The sequence below is a fragment of the Cebidichthys violaceus genome, unplaced genomic scaffold (genome assembly GCF_023349555.1).
Source record: "Cebidichthys violaceus isolate CVI_PGR_0920_01 unplaced genomic scaffold, fCebVio1.0.p SCAF_1, whole genome shotgun sequence".
Lineage (NCBI taxonomy): Eukaryota > Metazoa > Chordata > Actinopteri > Perciformes > Stichaeidae > Cebidichthys > Cebidichthys violaceus.
The window spans coordinates 18,589,055-18,609,193 of record NW_027176262.1 but is presented as its reverse complement, the minus strand read 5'-3'; the positions used below and the strand labels follow the sequence as shown (position 1 = coordinate 18,609,193).

General features: G+C 43.9%; 3 protein-coding genes across 3 annotated transcripts in view; 2 read left to right on the top strand and 1 right to left on the bottom strand.

Moving 5' to 3' along the window:
* Positions 1-1,393: 1,393 nt before the first annotated feature.
* LOC137882215 (claudin-9-like) lies at positions 1,394-3,104 on the top strand. The gene has a single exon (XM_068724433.1). The coding sequence runs from the start codon at positions 1,533-1,535 to the stop codon at positions 2,205-2,207; it is 675 nt and encodes a 224-aa protein (XP_068580534.1). The 5' UTR covers positions 1,394-1,532; the 3' UTR covers positions 2,208-3,104.
* Positions 3,105-5,242: 2,138 nt separating this feature from the next.
* sbds (SBDS ribosome maturation factor) lies at positions 5,243-7,732 on the bottom strand. Its single transcript, XM_068713317.1, has 5 exons — positions 7,497-7,732; positions 7,185-7,314; positions 6,889-7,089; positions 5,917-6,081; positions 5,243-5,804 (listed from the first exon to the last, which is right to left on the bottom strand). Exons 1-5 carry the CDS (start codon positions 7,622-7,624, stop codon positions 5,679-5,681), a joined length of 750 nt encoding a protein of 249 aa, XP_068569418.1. The 5' UTR covers positions 7,625-7,732; the 3' UTR covers positions 5,243-5,678.
* A 777-nt stretch (positions 7,733-8,509) lies between these two features.
* Positions 8,510-20,139, top strand: part of tyw1 (tRNA-yW synthesizing protein 1 homolog (S. cerevisiae)) — a 54,300-nt gene continuing 42,670 nt past the window's right edge. The window contains exons 1-7 of the mRNA XM_068713303.1: positions 8,510-8,653; positions 10,006-10,133; positions 10,335-10,451; positions 10,709-10,810; positions 11,910-12,104; positions 12,306-12,581; positions 14,854-14,976. Of these exons, the coding sequence (XP_068569404.1) occupies positions 8,590-8,653; positions 10,006-10,133; positions 10,335-10,451; positions 10,709-10,810; positions 11,910-12,104; positions 12,306-12,581; positions 14,854-14,976 (1,005 nt within the window). The 5' untranslated portion in view covers positions 8,510-8,589. The remainder of the gene's footprint in view (positions 8,654-10,005; positions 10,134-10,334; positions 10,452-10,708; positions 10,811-11,909; positions 12,105-12,305; positions 12,582-14,853; positions 14,977-20,139) is intronic.

Genomic DNA, 20,139 nt, shown 5'->3' with positions numbered 1-20,139 from the left:
TAGAATTGAGGATGGCGATACATCTTGACCACATTCTTGTGTATTTTTTTTTTACTTGTATTGTCTGGCTTCTCCTCGAATTCAAGTTTCAATAAACCTTCAGCTTAAGACATCGAGAGTCTCGCTGCTTCTTCAGTCTCCACCTAATCTGCTCGCAAGATTTCCGTCACACACGGTGTCAATTTGCAGACTTTTGCTAATTATTGTAGTGAAACACAATTATCTGACATCTTTTGATATAGCTGCAGTCTGTAAAAAATTAATCATAATGTGGATTTCCCTGATCGTGTCAGAGCCAGAAATACTTTATTACGTCCTTATGAAGACAGACTTGCCAGTTCCCTTCACAACTCAAGCCAGAGAGTGTATTTGTACCCCTGCAGCTGAACGTGCACCTGTAGCTAATGACGTCAATCCTTTTTGGTGAAACTATAAACGGAAAACATTTTTGCCATGTTCAGAACTTGCATGCTTGTGACTTGCATCTGAGAATCTAGAATGAACCACAGACTGTATATAAGAAGTGAACGCAGTCCTCGTCACGTCACCCATTGGTTTGTGATCTGGCCGTTTTGAAGCCTTGAGTTCAGCGATTTCGTCGTCGCCATATTTGATTACGGCCATCGCCATGTTGTCTTTTTTTTAGCAGCCGATGAACAGAAGTTACCATATTTGGAATGCGCAGTGTATGACGTAGATACAACGTATACGTCTCTGCTAGTGGCAGCGACCTGTCAATCACAATAAGACCGCCTTAAAGCATACTGCTTTATGGTCTATTTGACTCTGAATAGACCATAATTTACTAAATGAACATCATGCTGTCTTGAAAAAGACTTGAAACTAGAGATTGAGACCATAAACTCATGTTTACAATGTTTACTGAGGTATTAAATCAAGAGAGAAGTAGACTTCTATACAACCACACTTCTTTTTGCGACCAGAGGAGTCGCCCCCTGCTGGTCAGTAGAGATAATGCAAGTTTTAAGACACTTCCGCATCGGCTTCACTTGGCAGAACCGGAGCGAGGTTGCTGCCTGGAGTGAACACGTGCGAGTTGAATTCGTAAGTCGGGTTCCATTATGTGTCATTGTTTCTCCACCCAGGAACAGAGGATCCCAATATCTGTCAGAGCTCTTTACATCAAGTTCCGTCAGAAACATGACACAATATGGCTGAACAATCACAGCACAGTGGAGGCTCTGTTTCCTCCTCCCTCTCTCTCTCTCTCTCTCTCCTCTCCGCAAAAACTGGGAGAAAGGGATTGTTTTGAAACCATGGCAGAGGAAACAGAGGGATTTCCCTCCTCCACACGAGGCCGTGCCTCTTTTTTCAGAATACCAAAGAACTGGTTCCCCCCTCTCTGAACTGACATGCAAAACAGACAGAGCGAACACGCAAAAAACTAGACAGAAGGTCTCTGCGTCGCACCAGCACACACACGTAAAAAAAACACACCCGAACCCACAACCCCGCCGCCAGCTAGTTCTGGTTAGGCCCGCAGCGGAGAGGACCGGGGTTTGCCGGGAGTCATGCAGTGGCAGCTGGAGCTCGCTGCCCTCGGTCTGGCCCTCGTCGGCTGGCTGTGTGCCGTCCTCACGCGCTGCCTGGCCCTGTGGACGGTCAGCGGCACCGTGGACAACACCACGGCCACCCTGCCGGCCTACTGGGACGGGGTGTGGCTGGAATGGGATCACTGGGATTTGGCGCACGACGGCAGCCTGCACTGCTCCTTCTACCGGTCCCTCATGTCTCTCTCTGGGAACTTTCGGACGTGGAGGGCCCTCGTCATGGCCGCCATCGGGGCCGGGGGCTTCGCCGCAGTGATTGGGGCGACGGGGGCCGTGTGGTTCCCCACGCGCGGCCAGGTCAAAGTGTTTTCTGGCGCCCTCTTTGTTTTGTCTGGGATCCTGCTGCTGGTTCCCACAGCCTGGACGTGCCACCACACCAGCCAGCCGCTGGAGGGCGCCGTGCTGCTGAGGAGGGACTGGGGACCCGCGCTGTACCTCGGCTGGATCTCCTTCGCCCTGATGGTGGCCGGAGGGGCGTTTCTCGCCACCAGGTGCCCCACCGGTGAGAGGCCGGCAGAGCTGCCCGGAGATGACAGGCACCCCAGCCCGGACGAGGGGGCCAATCACCCGCTGAGCCGGATCAACAGGTCTACGTTCACACACAGCCAGTATGAGCGCAGGTCCGAGCCCCTCTGACGGGGGGGATTTGTACGCTGCACGTGAGGAGTAACGATGCACTGAGTGTGAGCATTAGAAAGTAGAAGCACATCTAACCTCTTTCAATGTCACTGTAAAACGACACTCCTGTCTGTCTGCTTTACAAAGTACAGTTATTGATACAAATACTGGTTATTCTGATACTTTTACTTCATTTAGTTTACATTAGTCTTAAAACGAAATTTGTTTTGAGGTGAATTATTCTGCACAAAAAGGACACCGTGAAATAATTTGCATTGCAAAAGACTTAAAGGAATTTGTTTACAGGAGTTATTGGACTGGACTGGTTTTTATCTCGTTGTGCCACAGAGCACTTGATGTAATAGTAATTTTGAAACAGACTGTAGTAATCTATTGGAGTGTTTGTCTTTAAAAAGAAAAGAAAAGGACACATGATGGAAAGGAAGCACACAATGTCTTTGAGTGGGTTGATACATGTACAGACTATCCACAGTTGGGTGAACAATAAAGGACTTTATGAGAATTCTGTTTGCAGATCTACACCCCTGTTTGGTGGGTACGTCAGAATAATAACATTGTAATACAAAACACGCTTAAACAAGGTTAAGGGGGGTATTCAGGAATGTATGGAACTCTGAGTAAGAAACACAAATTGTGCCCGCAATCATTTAATGCGGAAAATAGGGAAAGTGCAATATGCGGAAAAACTGATGTTATCTTGAAAGCTTTCATCTTTGAATTCCCCTGTAAAATCAGAGAGGACAAAGTGAGAGGGCCCTCTTTTACTGTGCACTTTTAAATATCCGTTTAATCCTTTACGGTGTGTGATGTAGTGCTGGGAAAACTGTTGGGGGTGGATTTAGCATTTCATTTGTAATAAAGTTACTCATTTTAAAGCAATATATAAACACTGTATTGTATTCTTTTCTGAACACTGAATATGTACAGTTGTGGTCAAAAGTGTACATACACTTGTAAAGAACATAATGTCATGGCTCTCTTGTTTCCCTGTTATTTCTACAACTCTGATTTTTCTCTGATAGAGTGATTGGAACAGATACTTCTTTGTCACAAAAAACATTCATGAAGTTTGGTTCTTTCATGACTTTATTATGGGTTAACAGAAAAAGTGATCAAATCTGCTGGGTCAAAAATATACATACAGCAGTGCTAATATTTGGTTACATGTCCCTTGGCCATTTTCACTTCAATTAAGCGCTTTTGGTAGCCATCCACAAGCTTCTGGCAAGCTTCTCGTTGAATCTTTGACCACTCCTCTTGACAGAATTGGTGCAGTTCAGTTAAACTTGATGGCTTTCTGACATGGACTTGTTTCTTCAGCATTGTCCACATGTTCTCAATGGGATTTAAGTCAGAACTTTGGGAAGGCCATTCTAAAACCCTAATTCTAGCCTGATTTAGCCATTCCATTACCACTTTTGATGTGTGTTTGGGGTCATTGTCCTGTTGGAACACCCAACTGCGCCCAAGACCCAACCTTCGGGCTGATGATTTTAGGTTATCTTGAAGAATTTGAAGGTAATCCTCCTTCTTCATTATCCCATTTACTCTCTGTAAAGCACCAGTTCCATTGGCAGCAAAACAGCCCCACAGCATAATACTACCACCACCGTGCTTGACGGTAGGCATGGTGTTCTTGGGGTTAAAGGCCTCACCTTTTCTCCTCCAAACATATTGCTGGGCATTGTGGCCAAACAGCTCGATTTTTGTTTCGTCTGACCACAGAACTTTCCTCCAGAAGGTCTTATCTTTGTCCATGTGATCAGCAGCAAACTTCAGTCAAGCCTTAAGGTGCCGCTTTTGGAGCAAGGGCTTCCTTCTTGCACGGCAGCCTCTCAGTCCATGGAGATGCAAAACACGCTTGACTGTGGACACTGACACCTGTGTTCCAGCAGCTTCTAATTCTTGGCAGATCTGCTTTTTGGTGGTTCTCGGTTGACTCTTCACCCTCCTGACCAATTTTCTCTCAGCAGCAGGTGATAGCTTGCGTTTTCTTCCTGATCGTGGCAGTGACAAAACAGTGCCATGCACTTTATACTTACAAACAATTGTTTGCACTGTTGCTCTTGTCATTTTGTCATTTTTTCTGTTAACCGATAATAAAGTCATGAAAGAACCAAACTTCATGAATGTTTTTTGTGACAAAGAAGTATCTGTTCCAATCACTCTATCAGAGAAAAATCAGAGTTGTAGAAATAACTGGAAACTCAAGAGAGCCATGACATTATGTTCTTTACAAGTGTATGTAAACTTTTGACCACAACTGTATATAATCATCTCCTCCAGGTATAAGCCGGTAGATCATGCATTTGGTTGTGTGTGAGTGTGTATCTGCCTGTCTGTCCACGGCTAATCTTGCATACTGTTGTACCCATGAGCCTGATATTTTCACTTCTCATTCATGACCATATGCTCAAAGACCCCTCGTGGTTGCAGTTAATTTAGTTATTTTTCTAACCAATTTTATTCTGTCACGGAACGCTGACTCCTCACTCTTAACCGGCCAATAGGGGCCAGAAGTGATCAACCGCTTCAGTAGCCAAAGGCATTCCTGGCAATTGGCTAGGCTAAAACAAATTCTTACTTAGCCTGTTGCAGGCCACATTCTGGCCTTTGAATTGTCTCAAAAATGAACACCCATAGCAAAGTTTGATCTCATTGTGAACCTGAGCATCTGCAGATTAATTCTATACCAGATGTCATGATCCACTAAAGTTAGATGAATAAATCCCTGTTTATGTCATCTTTGCTGCCATCTTGACCGAGGGAAGTAGGAGACACACCTGGCGGAGATCTGCACATTGCTAAGTGTACTTTTCTAGCTCTATATTGAACTCCGTACAGCACTTTTTTCACAAAGAGTACAACAGATGGAAATGTTTTAAATATCACTGAGTGGGAGGTTATGCTCCTCCTGTTCTTTAAGCTGCAACATATTTGGAGTTCTGCAAAACTGTGATTTCATTTTGTTTTCCAATTAACTGTGTGCATTGGGGAAAATCACTGAGTTTACACACACACAAAAACAAAAACATTTTGTTATATATTTATTTGCTGCATAGCAAGCTTATTCATTATGACAAAATATATAAGTTATTAGTTTGAAATAATTATCCATAATACTGGGATTTGAGCATGACCACATGGCACACAGTCTGATGGAAGGCAGAACAGTTCTGTTAATGGTACAGAGGTACTGAAATAAAAATAAATAGGTGAATGCAAACCAGAGCCATTTACTGACCTGCACATCTAGGTATAAATGCTCAAACTAACTTTCAAAAATACATTCCACCCAGCATGCAAATCTGGCAAATGTTTCCTTTCCGTTAAACAAATCCTTTAATCATAGAGAGACTCAGAAACGGGAATGGCTGAGATCAGCATGAACCTCATCAAAAATATAGACTCTTAAATGAGTTTGCAGTTAGTGTGGATAAGGTGCAAAGTCCCGACTGGTTGGGGTTTCTAGAATTTCTCCTCTCCCTCCTCCACGTCCTTCAGACTGAGAACCTCCAGAGAACCTCGGCCTCTGGTCTCACAGCGGATCAGCTCATCGATCTCCCTGAAGCAGCCGGGATCCACCAGACACACCTGAGGGTGAGGCGAAGGACGGCAGCACAGGAAAGGAATGGAGAATGGAAAGGTTACAAAACAGAAGGCAGAGACGGTAAAAGTGTGCATTCTAGATTATTCTCTTCCTCACCATTTCCAGCTGCTCATCAAAGTCTTCGCTCTCCACAACCTGCAGGAGCGGTTTCAGCTTCTCCTTCAGCCTCTTGGCCTCCTTGGCCGGCAGCACCAGTCGCAGCCTCATGTGGGCCCTCTGGATCTCCATGGACTCCTTCAGCTGCCGGATCACTTCCAGAGCCTCGAGGGGAACAACAGGCAGACGAGTTTGTCAGAAGTCGTGCAAAAGCATCGTCGTTCCAGATGAGAGTGAAGGTAAAAGCATTGATTTCTCCCGCATACAGAACTTAAAGATGGCTGCCACTTCTTTGCCAAAACCTTACCACGTCACCAACAACAATAGTAAAAACCCTTCCCCAAAGTGTTGCGTTAACTGCGTCACTGCCAACTGTAATTGCAACAGCATGTTCACTCCAGGGTGGTGCTAAGTCAAAAGAAACCCTAGCAGGATGATACTATGGGGATGGAGGGGAGATTCCCGGATCAGCAAATTTCTTAATGCACTGGTCCTTTTCTCCTGAAGAGGTTGAAATCAGGAAGATAACATATAGATGTCCAAATGTCTTATTGCTGTCTCTTTGTCAAAATCTTCCAGTTATACCTTCTGTTTTTCCCCCCCATTTTTAAACATCAACATTTACAATAAATACAATCGTCATTATTTTTGGGTATACTGTTGTGGTTTGAGCAACACAAACAAATGCCAGTGTGATCCACTTAGCTGGGGGAAGCCACAGCCAATATCATCAATGCTGCAGGTTTCGAAAAATTACACTCCAGGTAATACAAAACATACATTTTATTATTATTATTATTATTATTATTATTATTATAAAATGTATGGGCATTGGCTCAATTGGACAGCTGTCAGAGTGAATTCATTATTTGCAATGCCTCCAACTGATTGTAAATGAATTTGTGGTCAAAGCAGTGGTGGTGTTCCTGGTGGAAAACTTTGCATTCATACGGTCACTTCCTGATTTCTCACCTGCTGCTTAGTGCTCTTGTTGGCCTTGACGGAGTAGTGGATGTCCTTCATCGCCCCCTCAATGAGGTTGACTGTATACGGCCTCTTGGTCTCAGGGTTGACACACTTCTCTGCCACAATAGTCGCAATGTCCCTGAACATCGTCTCCAGCTGAGAATGCCTTTCCTTGTCTGACACTTGGAGCTCTCCTTTGGTCAGGATCTGTCCGAGGGGGGAAAAGAAAAAAGGGCAGGAAGTGCAGGTGAATACAGCAGAGGCCCTTCAGGCTGATACGTGGGCAGGAAAATACTTCTTACCTGTTTACAGATTTCTGTCAGATCATCTGTCCCAAAAGATTTGGTCAAGTCTTCCTTCTTAGCCACCTGACCTTTGGACACATTAACGAAGACAGAGTGTGTCTGAAGAACCTCATCCAGGTCTTTCTCTCTGGAAGAAAACACAATGTGTGGACAGTCAGAGATGGACACATAGATGGAGCATTAAACTGTCATTTATAAATCAAGACAGCAAATGCCCGTTGACTTTAAGAGATAATTGACGAGACATTTGGGTAACCATTCGGTCAAATCATTTCTACATTGTGGGTGTAGACATGGAATGTTACTCACGCTCCCGCTCTCCAGTTCACAACTTTATTCTTGTAGCAGGCGATTTCAAACCGCTTCCCTCCCTTCTTCATCCGCACCACCGCCACATTTGTCAGTCGGATTTGATTTGTTGGCGTAAATATAGACATATTTATGTTTGTTAAGACAGAGTGCTCTGTCCAAAAGCTGCTGTTGACAAGAAAATGCTATCAGATAACTGCGTCGTCAATGCGCTACGAGTGCGTCTCCAAGGAGTGTCCGCCTTGAAACACTGACGTCGAACAACAGTTCCGCTCCAGTTTTGTACCTTCAGTTGATTTAAATACTTTTGTGTGTTAATTTAAAAAACATCTAAATCGAAATAATCGACTACATCAGGAAATTCGTATTTATTTATAGGTTTTTCTAAATTGCTTTTTGGTTGGATGCATAAAATAAGGTTGTGTAACACAAGTTTAAGGAATTTGAAAGTTTTGTTCTACGATATAGATACGCCAGTACATACATTTTGAAGCTTTTACATGTCTTAAAAAACGCAGTTGCTAAAAACTTGCTATATGGGACTACAAAACGTCATCACTCCGACTTGTCCGCTCTTACAACCTTGTTGTAGATGCTCGCTGTCATGCGACCGTGGTGTAGTTCGTTAATAGCCTAACGTTAACTTTTTGCTTCTTGCGAGTACATTCACGCTTCACAAATGATAAAAGTGGTGTTCATTTGTAAAGAAAATTTTGCTGAATATAACTTGGAATTATCATAAACTTGTGTTTGCCACAAATCTTATTTTCTGCAATAATTTATAGAAATCCAATATTTTTTGCCGAGGGAACCAGTGCGACGCTAACTTCCGGGGTTAGCCTACAAAGATACGTCATACCTGCACCACACTGCTCTGTTATCAGAAGAAACAAGTTCTATTTCCTGTTTGGTACGTGTGTTTTGACAAGAGATCGATATATATTTTTGCCACGAAACCTCTGCTTTGAACGTCCTATTGACTGCTAGCAACTACACAGAGAACTACACTTCCCAGCATGCTCCTCGGTCAGAGACAGGTTGCACACAACATCAGCTGCAGAGGACTGTGTATTTTAATACACCATTTGCAGCGATGCGGAGCTTCTTCGTGGTTATTACGCTCTGCATAAGTCGCGTGTCTGCCTCGGATACTAAAGGTGAGCTTATTTCTAATGTTAACGAAACAGGGAACAAACTTGGCGTTATGTTTGAGCCATTGTTTGTAACATTGCTAGCTAGCATGTATTGCTAGCCACCCGCCTTTTATTTACTGCAGGTGACCTAAGGTCGCTGCTAAAACCCAAGCATTTAAAGACATTGATAACATTGCAGGAGTGGTGGAGGGTAGACTACAGACAACATATCAAGCATTTACTCCAGCATACACAGATGGACCTAAAGATCCTAATACAGGTAGAACTGGTTTTGTAGTCACCATACCAACCTTGCAATATAAAGTCAAAAGGAGAACATCAGAGCATCTGTCTGTTTATACAGTTGAGACGTTGGCCATTTTAACAGCACTGCAGTAGGTAGAGGAGGTTCGGATAAAAAAGGTCATTGTCTGTTCAGATTCCAGTTCAGCATTATCCTCATTACAATCATTCACATCTCACAGCAGGCAGGATTTAATTAATGAAATATACGAAACACTGTTCCGACTTAAGAATATGGGTATTTTTGTATCATTTATGTGGGTACCAGCACACAGAGGGGTAAAAGGAAAAGAAAGAACAGATAAATTAGCAAAACAAGCTTTAGAAAGTCAGCACAAGACAGACATTTTACTCAGCAAAGCAGAAGCTAAATCAATAATCAAAAGAAACATTATCAAGGAATGGCAGCATAGTTGGGACGTAGGGGAAACAGGAAGACATCTTTATGCTGTTCAGAAAGAAGTTGGCAAAGGGAGGACATCCAGAAGAAGCAACACAGAAGAAAACATGCTAACCAGACTGAGGATTGGACACACAAGGCTGAACAAAACAATGCAACTAATAAATAAACACCCAACAGGACTATGTGAGCACTGCCAAACACCAGAATCTGTAGACCATGTCGTTTGTCATTGCCAGAAATTCACACTCGAACGGGAGAGGTTGAAGAGGAAACTGGGAGTTGAGGAACTAAATCTAGAAGCTGCATTAACCTTTGGGGCAGGAAATGTACTACAATACGTGAAAGAAACAGGATTGAGTAAAATAATTTAAGTCACCGAAATGATAGAACTCCTTTTTTGTTTTGGTTTGTTTTGTTTTTTGTTTTGTTCTGTTTTTTTTTTTTTTTTTTTGTAAGGGGATAGGTACTCTGGTCCACACTCCAATACAGTAGGTGGCAGAAATGCACCTTTCACTGGATGCCATCCGCCATAAAACTTAAAAGAGGAAGAAGTAAGGTCGCTGCTTTAGGATTAGCAACAGGTGCCGCATTGCATTTGTGCACGTAGTGAGGTTAGCTAACCGTTATTATTCATAAACATGAAAACAGAACTAATACCTTCTCCCTCCAGTCTCACAGAATGCCCTCAGTCCCAGTGAGAGCTATCTGAAGTCGGTGTGGCACAACAGGCTGTACTTGTATTCAGCTGTCGCACTCATCTTTGGGGTCTGGTTCTCTCTGAAGGTGGCTCTGAACAAGGTGAGATGTGTTCACTCATGTGTTATGGCAGACATATTGTCCTGTTTGTGTAACTTTTCTAACTGTCTCCTCACTGGCTGCTGGTTCTCAGTTGAAGTGTTTTAGACACTGCTCATGTTGCCATGTCTGTCTGCATGAAATCAAAGCCCCATTTCTCATTAGCTCATGTCTTTATTATGTCTCCGTCTGTATTGCTTTTAGAAAAAGTTCTCCAAAGACTCCAAAGCTGTGAAGAGCAATGACAGCTCTGTCAGAGACACTGTGGCTCACGTGTCCGCAGTTAAAATCTTCTATGGCTCGCAAACCGGAACAGCAAAGGTACCGTCAGACACCGCTTACTGCAAACATCCTCTCCGGCTCATGATGGCAACATATAGACAAGAAGATGCTGTAATATGATGATACAGATCAACATTTAGGAGTAAACAATAGTAGACAATATTTGAATTGTATCAAGTGCAACAACAAAGTCTGAACATAAGTTTCACAAAACTCTGGTTTCGTTCTGGGCTATAGAAGAGATTATTATACATTTCTGAGTGATAAGCTTCAGGTGGGACTTCTCATTTGTTCAGGGCTTTGCGGAAGAGCTGTCAGAGGAGGTGAAGACGTTGGGTCTGCCAGCAGAGGTGATTGACATCAAAGACTACGATCCAGACGATCAGCTCGCCGATGAGGTGAGCCCGGTCCCAAGAGAAGATGCTTTTTCCTTGTTCAGTAAAGGTGTAGAGACACGTGGCCCTCAGCTAAAACCACTAATCTTCAGAGCTGCACCTTCCACACGTAACCTCACAAGTGATTCATTAATGCATCTGATAATTGTCGCAGCATGCTGTATGTTCCTCCAGTGCGGTCATCAAATCTCAATAATGTAAGACCTGGTAATGTGTACTTACAGGCAAGGCCAGAATGGACCAGAATGAATCAAAGTGAAATAAATCATACTGTGTACTTTTTCATTGAAAGCTTGACAACAAACAGCGCAGTAAAGCCTCAACCTCTTTTATGTGCCCGCTCAGCTTTGCCTCCATTTTTTTCCGCCCTGATCTGATTCCTCACACGGCCAGGACCGAGGACAAATAAATAAATCCTACTCAGCTGAAGAAAGATGGATATTTTCATCAGTGTTCTCTTTAAAAAAAACAAAAAACAACAACAACAACAACTGGGAAACAGCTTTTTATTCAATAGGACAGTGATGCAGTTTTTTAAGCTGCACAGAAGAAATGGCCACAGGCTCCAGTCGCTCCCTAGATGCAGCTTATCCTTGACCATCAGTGGAGAAGCGCTGTGTGTTCGACAGCTAAGACATGAGACAACAGACTCAACCCTGAAGTTTTCTGTTTATTTACACGAGGGGAATATGTTTGTTTACTTTAGATTTAGTCCAGATTGATTTTCTGCTGTCCTTCACAAGAGATGTTAGTCTTGGAGACGAGTCGGCAGCTTGTTCATGGTGCTCTAGTGCTTTGCAAGATCTGTCTCTGTTTGTCCATCACTACCATCAGTAGAGTTTTTTTTCACTCAAATTTTTTTTTTTTATGTCCCCGTTTTGCTCCGTAGTGGGCAGAAATGAATAATTACTGTATATATTTTGTTCCTCATGTCCAAATGAACAATTATGTTACTTTTAAAAGTGGTTGCTAAGCTGGCAGCCAGGCATCAGCTTTTGGTTGCCATCTTCAGTCGCCTCAGATTTTGCATAAAACACCATGCAATTAAGAGCAATGGAATGCTCTTCCTTCATTGTTTCTTCCCTGTGTCTGCTGCGTTCAGTGCACCAACAAGTCCGTCTGCGTGTTTCTCGTGGCGACCTACACCGACGGACAGCCCACCGAGAACGCCGAGTGGTTCTGCAAGTGGTTGGAGGAGGCGTCCACCGACTTCAGGTATGGGAAGACCTACCTGAAAGGCCTCCGATACGCGGTTTTCGGTCTCGGCAACTCTGTCTATGTCGGCCACTTTAATACGGTAAGAAATGCTCTTCAGAATAATATGCTTTACTATCAGTTATTAAAAGTATATCCACAGCACCAAGGCTGACAGTATGTTCCAGGTCCAAACTTGACTTAATATGCAGCTCAGCATTCAGTAACTGTCACAAAATCCAAGAGCAGCCTGACTTTATTACTTTAAACTGTATTTAACCCACTTTCCTTTATGCCTAACCAGGTGGGTACCAACGTGGACAAGTGGCTCTGGATGCTGAGCGGTGTGCGAATCATGACCAGGGGAGAGGGCGACTGTAATGTGGTGAAGAGCCGCAACGGCAGCGTTCAGGCAGACTTCCTGGCCTGGAAGGTCAAGTTCCTGCTCCGCCTCCAGGCCCTGGTCAAGGGGGAGAAGAAGAGCTGCAGCGGGAGCTGTAAGAGCGGAGGCTCCTGTACGAACAAGAGGAACGACGAAGAGGAGGAGGAACAGGAAGAGGAGAAGGACAACAGCTCTGAGGTAATGACAGAAAAGTTGATTTCACTCCAAGGTCCAAGGTCCACAGATCAAAGTCCCGGGGAAACACTGATATTTGTCATGTGTCTTTTCACTGACTGGCTACGTACATCGTTCAGGAGAGACGCGATGACATGTCTGGCTTCCTCTCACAGTGAAAGTTTGTGTTTCCATGTAGTTTCTTCTAACAGTCTCCCGTTTATATACGTCGTGTGTGTGTGTGTGTGTGTGTGTGTGTGTGTGTGTTACCTGAAGAACAGGATGAGCTTGACCCAGTTTAAGTGGCTGCTCAGTAGCAATTAAACAAAAGCCAACAGACATGTGACAACAGACGGTTGCAACCGTCACTTCTGTTAGAGTCAATTTTGTTCCCATCGACCCAGAGCACAAATAAGATGTCTAATTAGGAAAAATGTCCTCTGGCTTATGATGAGGTTGTCCAACATCACAAAGGCACTTTAGATGTCGAAGCACCTCTTAATCACGGGAGGCTGAAGTTGGCTGGCTGGGGCTAACGGCCTCATGCTGCACTCCTGCAACGTGATGTGAAGTCTGAGCAGGAGTGTTACTCTCAGTTTATCAGGTCCTTATTTAGCAGCGCTGATTTTCATGGCGTTATAAATGTTCTGCACATGAAATGTGTCATCGCTGTCGAGGCCGTTCAACGTGTGAAAATATGAAAATAGCACTTTTTAAATCCGCTTCACAAGAAGGCACAGTTAGAGCCGGTTGTCCACTGATCGCAAGGTTGGCGGTTCGATCCCCACCTCCTCCTGTCCACATGTCGAAGTTGTCCTCGGGGGAGACACTTCTTCCCCGATGGTAGCAGCACCTCGCGCAGTAGCCTGCTGCCAACAGCTTACACGCACGCACGCACGCACGCACGCACGCGCACACACACACACACACACACACACACACACACACACACACACACACACACACACACACACAGATGACCGGTTGTCATGGCAGTGGGCACCTCGGAGCCAGCTCTAGCTGAGACTCCTTCCTCTCTCTGTCCGCAGCGCCGATTGCACTCAGAGGTGACAGTGAACCGGAACCGCGAGTAGCTGAAAGCTGTGGCGAGGGGAACCATCATCGTGATGCATCTACCCGCTGTACCGCTCGTGCATTTCATCCTGCTGACACGCACGCGTTGTGATGAATAAATGTTCAGTCAACATGCACAGGTGTTCCCTGAACACCTGGACATTTGCATGTAGTTGGTTGTATTTCGAATGGGCTACTCTTGGTATTACTGTGTTCTCGCATCACATGGTAGCACATGGTCGCAGTTTACAACATAAGTGGCGTAAACGCAGAGTAAGTTCCTTCAAATGTGAATAGTAGTCACTGCTGGCTGGTAATTTTTTTATTTATTTTTTAATTGTAATTATGATAAGAAACAATTTAATAAACAAGTCCTATATGTAGACTGCACATCAGAGCCACAGAGAGAAACGTATTAGTGTATGGCTCCACTGCTGTCTGTCTTACCAGCCGATCATCACCGAAAACTTCCTGGAAAATGATCTGTAGAAAAAAGTGGGAGGAGATAATCATCTACAATAAATGATTTCCATATAGAGTCCTAAAACCTGGAAATGAGTCTGCATTTTTTCGCTTCCGGTTCCCTCGTCTCGAAGTCGGTGTTTTTGTTTTTAATGGGTTTTTGTTTAGATGCCTGAACTAAGCTCTGTGCTTAACACAAGCTGAATAGATTTTAAAGGTTTTTTTCTACGATGAACAAGTCGTCAGTAAATACCCCTCTGGTGAATCTAGAAGCTTTAAAGTGTCTTTTAAAAAAGCGGCTACTAACAAGTGGCTAAATCGTGCAGACTAGTCCGCTTTTACAACCTTGTTGTGTTTACTCTCGCTCATGTGACGTAGACGTGGTGTAGTTTGTTTATAGCCATTCACGCTTCTAAAATCATAACGGTGGTCTTCATTTGTGAAGATTTTCTTGCTGAACAAAACATGAAAGTATCATAAACTCGTGTTCGCCACAGAGCTTATCTTCTGCAATAATCCAAAATCCAATGGAAAAATCCTGTTGGCTTTTTGTTGAGGGAACCAGTGTGATGCAGAATTTGATGCAAACATACGTCATCCCTGCAGCACTCTATAGGCTCCCTTGCTTAAACATGGCTACGCTTTGAATTGGTTATAGCTTGGTCACCCGTGTTGTTGACCTTTTTTGTTGTTGTTTTGTTAAAAACTGTCTTTTATTCACCACATTTGGGGCTTTCTCGTCTCCTCCTTCTTGTTTCAGGAGGAGCTGGTGGAGTCCAGCAGTGACGAGGAGGAGTCTGGCCTGCAAGATGAGAAAAACTCTGGTTCAGTGGTTGACATGGAGGATCTGGGCAACATCATGAGCAGTGCCAAGAGAGCAAAGGTCAGACTCTGTCCACAGCGACACCACCTGCAATGTATAAGTTTCTACATAAGCCTACAGCTGTTAGCTGATGCTGAGGCAACACCGCAGAGAGAAATAAGACGACGAAAGTGAACACTGTACTTGTAAATGTGAGTTTGATTTACAGTACTTAGCTGCCGGCATCACAATATCACAGGGAGGTTGTTGAATCATTTGAAGCTGGAGCTTCCGGTCGTCACCCAGCAGGTTTATTTTCAGCGTTTCTGCGTTGAGGTCTGCGACCGGGCACCAGCGAGACACTGAGCTTCCACCACCTCTGCTCTATGTGAGCGCGTCGAGCGAGGAGAAAGTGGTGTCACTGAGGGAGTAGTGGCAGATGGGCTGATAGACACCAGGCCCCCCGGCAGGCGACAAGCGCAGGCTTGCGTAAGAGCGACGACGCCCACTTCACAGACTTGTGAGGAACGAGTGACTCAAGAGAAAGCAGTAAAAGCCTCCTTCATATGCAGCGAGAGGAGAGTGAGGGGAAGGAGAAGACATGTAGGTTCTATGTGCTCTTTGAGTGGCAGATCGTCATGGGAAGAGTCCTCTTTTACGTAAAATCAGAGCAAAAATTAGTATGTTGCATACAAAAGTCAAACGATTTCAAGAAAACACCTGTGGTTCCCATAAAGGCCTTTTAGAGAGAGAGCCTATGATTTTTACTACAGGCTCGCTTATTAATGCAATTAAAGATTTTCTTCTTAATGCACCTGTGCCACATAGTTTATTACATTTTCATTCCTGCTCTTTCCAGTAATCGTTTGTATAAAAGAGGAGTTTGAGCAAAAACGGTGAGAATGAACAAATATCCCTCTTCATCTTAATCTGAGATGTAATTAATGTTCTGTTTACTTTAAAATGATATCTGCCTGCATTATGTCCAGCTCAAACTCCTGCCTCAACTGGAAATGATTAGATAAAAAATTGATAAAATGAGATAAAAGTAGATAAGATGAGATAAGTCTTTATTGGTCAGGTTGTTGCAGCACAAAGCCAGAAATAAGATGATAAATAGGGAAGCAAAAATAAGAATAAATAAAATGAGGCCAAAAGAAAAGTATAATATTGCGAAAATCTGTCAAATTCATCTTAACTTTGTTTATTGTGCCTTAAGATGCAAGTGTAGAGAGGTGGAAAGAAAGTCTGCCAACTTAACTGTATGTATAAAATGATTTTAGAGGCACTGGGCTATTTATCATGTGTTCTTTTGCTCTCATGAAAACATAATTCTGTTAGTTAATGTGCTCACAGTGCTGCGTCTGCAGTGGGAGTGTCCGTCGGAGACAAGACTTCAGCAGCAGGCTTGTCCTTGCTGCTGTGGCATGAATATTGCAGCATACTGTGTGTAAGCTCTGCGACGGTAGGCCAGGCCCGTCTGTGTACGAACGTGTGAGGACGACATATCATCTAATGGCTCGAGGGGCCCGAGACGCTCGGTACTTCTCAGAGAGAGCCAGATCTTCATTTTTAAACTTTAACGAGGTTCGCTTCATTTAGTTTTTTTACGAGGAAGCCGCGTGTTCCTCCTGTCATTCCTTTTCCCCTGAGGATACTCCTATTTATTCTTGTAATGGCCAAACGCACACTTCCTCATCACCTGATGCACATGTGCTCTGATGGGCTACCTCGCCTCGCAGCGTTTTAAGTATGATCTTCTGCTGCGATGGCTCGTATCGTCACACTCTGATGTCAGGACGACAATTCTGCCGTTTGTTTCTCCGTGGTGACAAATTAGTGTTGGTTTTTATGCATAATTTGGTCACACAGAGCAGGCGGCGCGAGATGTAATTAGTTTGTAGATTAAACGTTTGCCGAGAGACGACAAGTATTTAGCCGAGCTGCAAATTAAGTGAGAACAAGGAAATTCCCCCGACTCCAATATGTTAGTTAGCTCATTTGCAGTGTGCAACCACATCTGTTTTGCAGTTAATGAGCTGAATATGTTCAGCAGGTTTTTTTTAAACTTCAGTCTCGTTTCTATTGAAGGTATGATTTGTCTCAGTGTCGCAGTGTTCTCATAGAGCTGCAGTGGGAGCTCACTTTGTTTGTGTCTAACCACTAGGTGATGGTAGAGGTTCTCTGTTGCAGGCAGCTCTCACTTCAACACCACACTGCCGTTTCACTCCCAAAGCTCTACTTGCATGAATTCTCTGTGAACATCGGCTGATTTTTCATTCGAGTCTGTGTTCAAGTGCGTTCAATCAGGGTCGGTGAGTGTTTTTAAGTGACTTGCCCAGGATCATGTTGAGGTGATTTTTGTAAATATCGATCCACTCGAGTATCACGATATTATGTTTTGTGATACTAGTTTACATGCAAAGATTTGTGGCAGCCAGTGGCTCAGATTGCACAGAAAGCTCTGTGATGTTGGCCGGTCGTGGCGATACCTCAGGAACACCTGGAGGGATTTTCTTCAAATTTGGCACAAATGTCCACGTGGACTCGAGGTTCAACTGATTGAAGGTGGGGATAAAGGTGAACAGAGTAAAAGTGAACTCACAAAACACATGTTTGGCCAAAACTCAATAATTGATAACAACCGCGAGCCGGTAATTCTAGTTTACTCAGATTTTATTCATATGGCGGTGTGCTCTTTTAATAAAAATCACAATATAATGCTTTGCTAACAGTTTTGCAATATGTCATAATATATTGAATAGTAACCCCTGTGTCATGATACGTATGCCATCACCAGATTCCTGCCAATACACAGCTCTGTGATTTACAAAAAACTGCTTTTGTTTATGTCACTATGCTATAGAGCAGTCGTTTCCAAAGACTGGAGATGTCATTAGGGTCGCCAGAAAAACAACAATCTTATTAGGATTGAGGAGGACTGGGTTACTGCTAAACTTGATGATGAAACATATTTGTTTCATATTTCTCACAGTTAATATTGCCCAACCCGTCCATATCAGTCTTTGGCTACAGTTCTACTCGTGTTCTGCAGAGTGCCAACCCGCTTCATTTCCATCGTTTCTCATAATGATTTTGCACAAATGTTCATGCATCGCATCTAAACTTTGTCACAGGAAATGTCTGTTTCTGCCAGAGCGGTCCAACTCATGCCGTAGGGGCTGCTGCCAGATGGGAGTTAGTGTGGAACGGATCATTAACCCGAGCGGCCACACAGATTTCCTGGGCTGGGTTTTGATGCTTTCAGCTCCGTGTCCACAGGGAGAAAGCAGAGATGAGCTACTCTGACTGAAGAGCCGTTGTGTTGCCTCATCGAGTGTAAAATGATTGGGGTCTTCTAGCTCGTCTTTTGTATTCTAAATATGTGACAATTAAAGGAGGTGGTCAGTCAGGTTACATACTGATAACACATCTACAATAAGGGACCTGATAAATAGATAAAAGATTTCAGCAAATCCACTCTTCAGACATGTTTTAAGTCACATAAAATACAGAATATTGAGTTTTGTCTGAATTGGCTTTTTTTCCACTAAACAAGTTTTATTATATCTATTTCTTATCTCTTGTTGGAAAACCCCAGAATCTATGAATCTGCATTTTATATTATTTTAATTAATTAAATGACATGATGAGTACAGTTATTAACTCTGAGAACTTTTTTGTGTTTTTTACGTTTAAGCGGCGGCTTGGATTCGGTGGCGCAAATGCTCCGCGAATTCACCCGATGGCCCCCCTTCTTCTACACGCTTTGAAAGGGTTAGGGTGAGACGTATTCAGTCGGTTGCAATCTGCATCCTCACTGCTAAATGCCACTAAATCAACTCGCTGGTCATTTAAAGCCACAGTTACCGTTATACTCCCAAACAAACCTGTACACTGCTACACCACCACCGGTGGTACGCGGACGCCCACACACACACACACACATACACCCGCTGATGAAGACATTTATGTACTCACAGAAGCGGAAAGCATAACTTCCGTTTAAGGCAGGTCTGATGCAGGGCTGAATTAGATAACACTTGGCATTTTCCTTTTTCCAGTACATTTAACAAATTAAGATCTTGGTGTTTGAGGCTTTATTGATTTTAGGGCTTTCCTCGACCCCAAAGAATGTGTCGACTAATTGATTTGTTAATTTAATTGACATTTCTGCAAGATTGAGTTTCTCCACAAAGAATCACCCAAAAGCACCTTTTTAAATCTGTTTGCCAGATGTGTGCGTGTAAGTTTCTTGGAAATGAGTGATTCAGCATGAAAAAAACATTAAAAACCACAAAAAAAATCCTCGTTGACTAAGACCAAAACGACAGATTGGCCCTAATTTATCTCTGTCCTCTTTCTACCCGGTGCCCTCTTCTGTGCGCTCCCTCACACGTGCACCATCATGTCTGTCCTGTGATCACCGGCTTGCTTGGCGTGCTATCGCTGCACCGTCCGGCTGTCATCAGCCCCCATGTAGGGTCATGGTTCCAGAGCATAATGTGGTGCTGTGAGATGTCCCAGTTCTGTTGGTCCAGACAGGCTCAGGCCATGACTGGACGTCTTCAAGCGAGAGGGCGAAAGCCGAGCAGCGGGAACCAGATGTGGCGGCCAGACGAATCGGCGGGGGTGGGGGGGGCTGCACGCAAACACCACGGGGACAGATTGTTGCACCGTTGGCTACACGGTGCGTCTGCTGTCAGAATCTTGCATGTCGCGGATGTGGATGAAGTGAAGGTGGACATTTGTAGCGGCTACGAGCGATGAATCCCGTTTTGAGGTTTGAATAGCAGGAAACAGAATCTTCACCCCAGTTTAGATATCTGCTGTTTGAGCCACAACCTGCTGATTGTACCTCCGGGTGGCTGATGCTTTGCCAGAGCGACTGCTCGGTTGAGTGACCTGCACTGATATCTGGGTTAGAGCATTATAGCTTCCTTTTGAACAAGGGCTTCTCTCACTTTGATGGCTTACTTATTCACAGCATGTCTGTTCATCCAAAGGGCTGAGCGCTGCTGCTGGTATGGGATGTTTGGGCAGAGGCCGGTTAATGCCTCACATACACATATGCCATAAGCAGATAATGTGTGGGGCCAGACCTTTCTGTAGCGCTGACAGTGCTGTGGAGGAAGGTCTGGCCAAGACCAAAACGGAGCTACAACCACATGGAATATGGGATTTTCATTCATTAAGTGGAAACAAACGTGACTTCAAATGAGTTCTAAGTAACAGAAGCTCGGT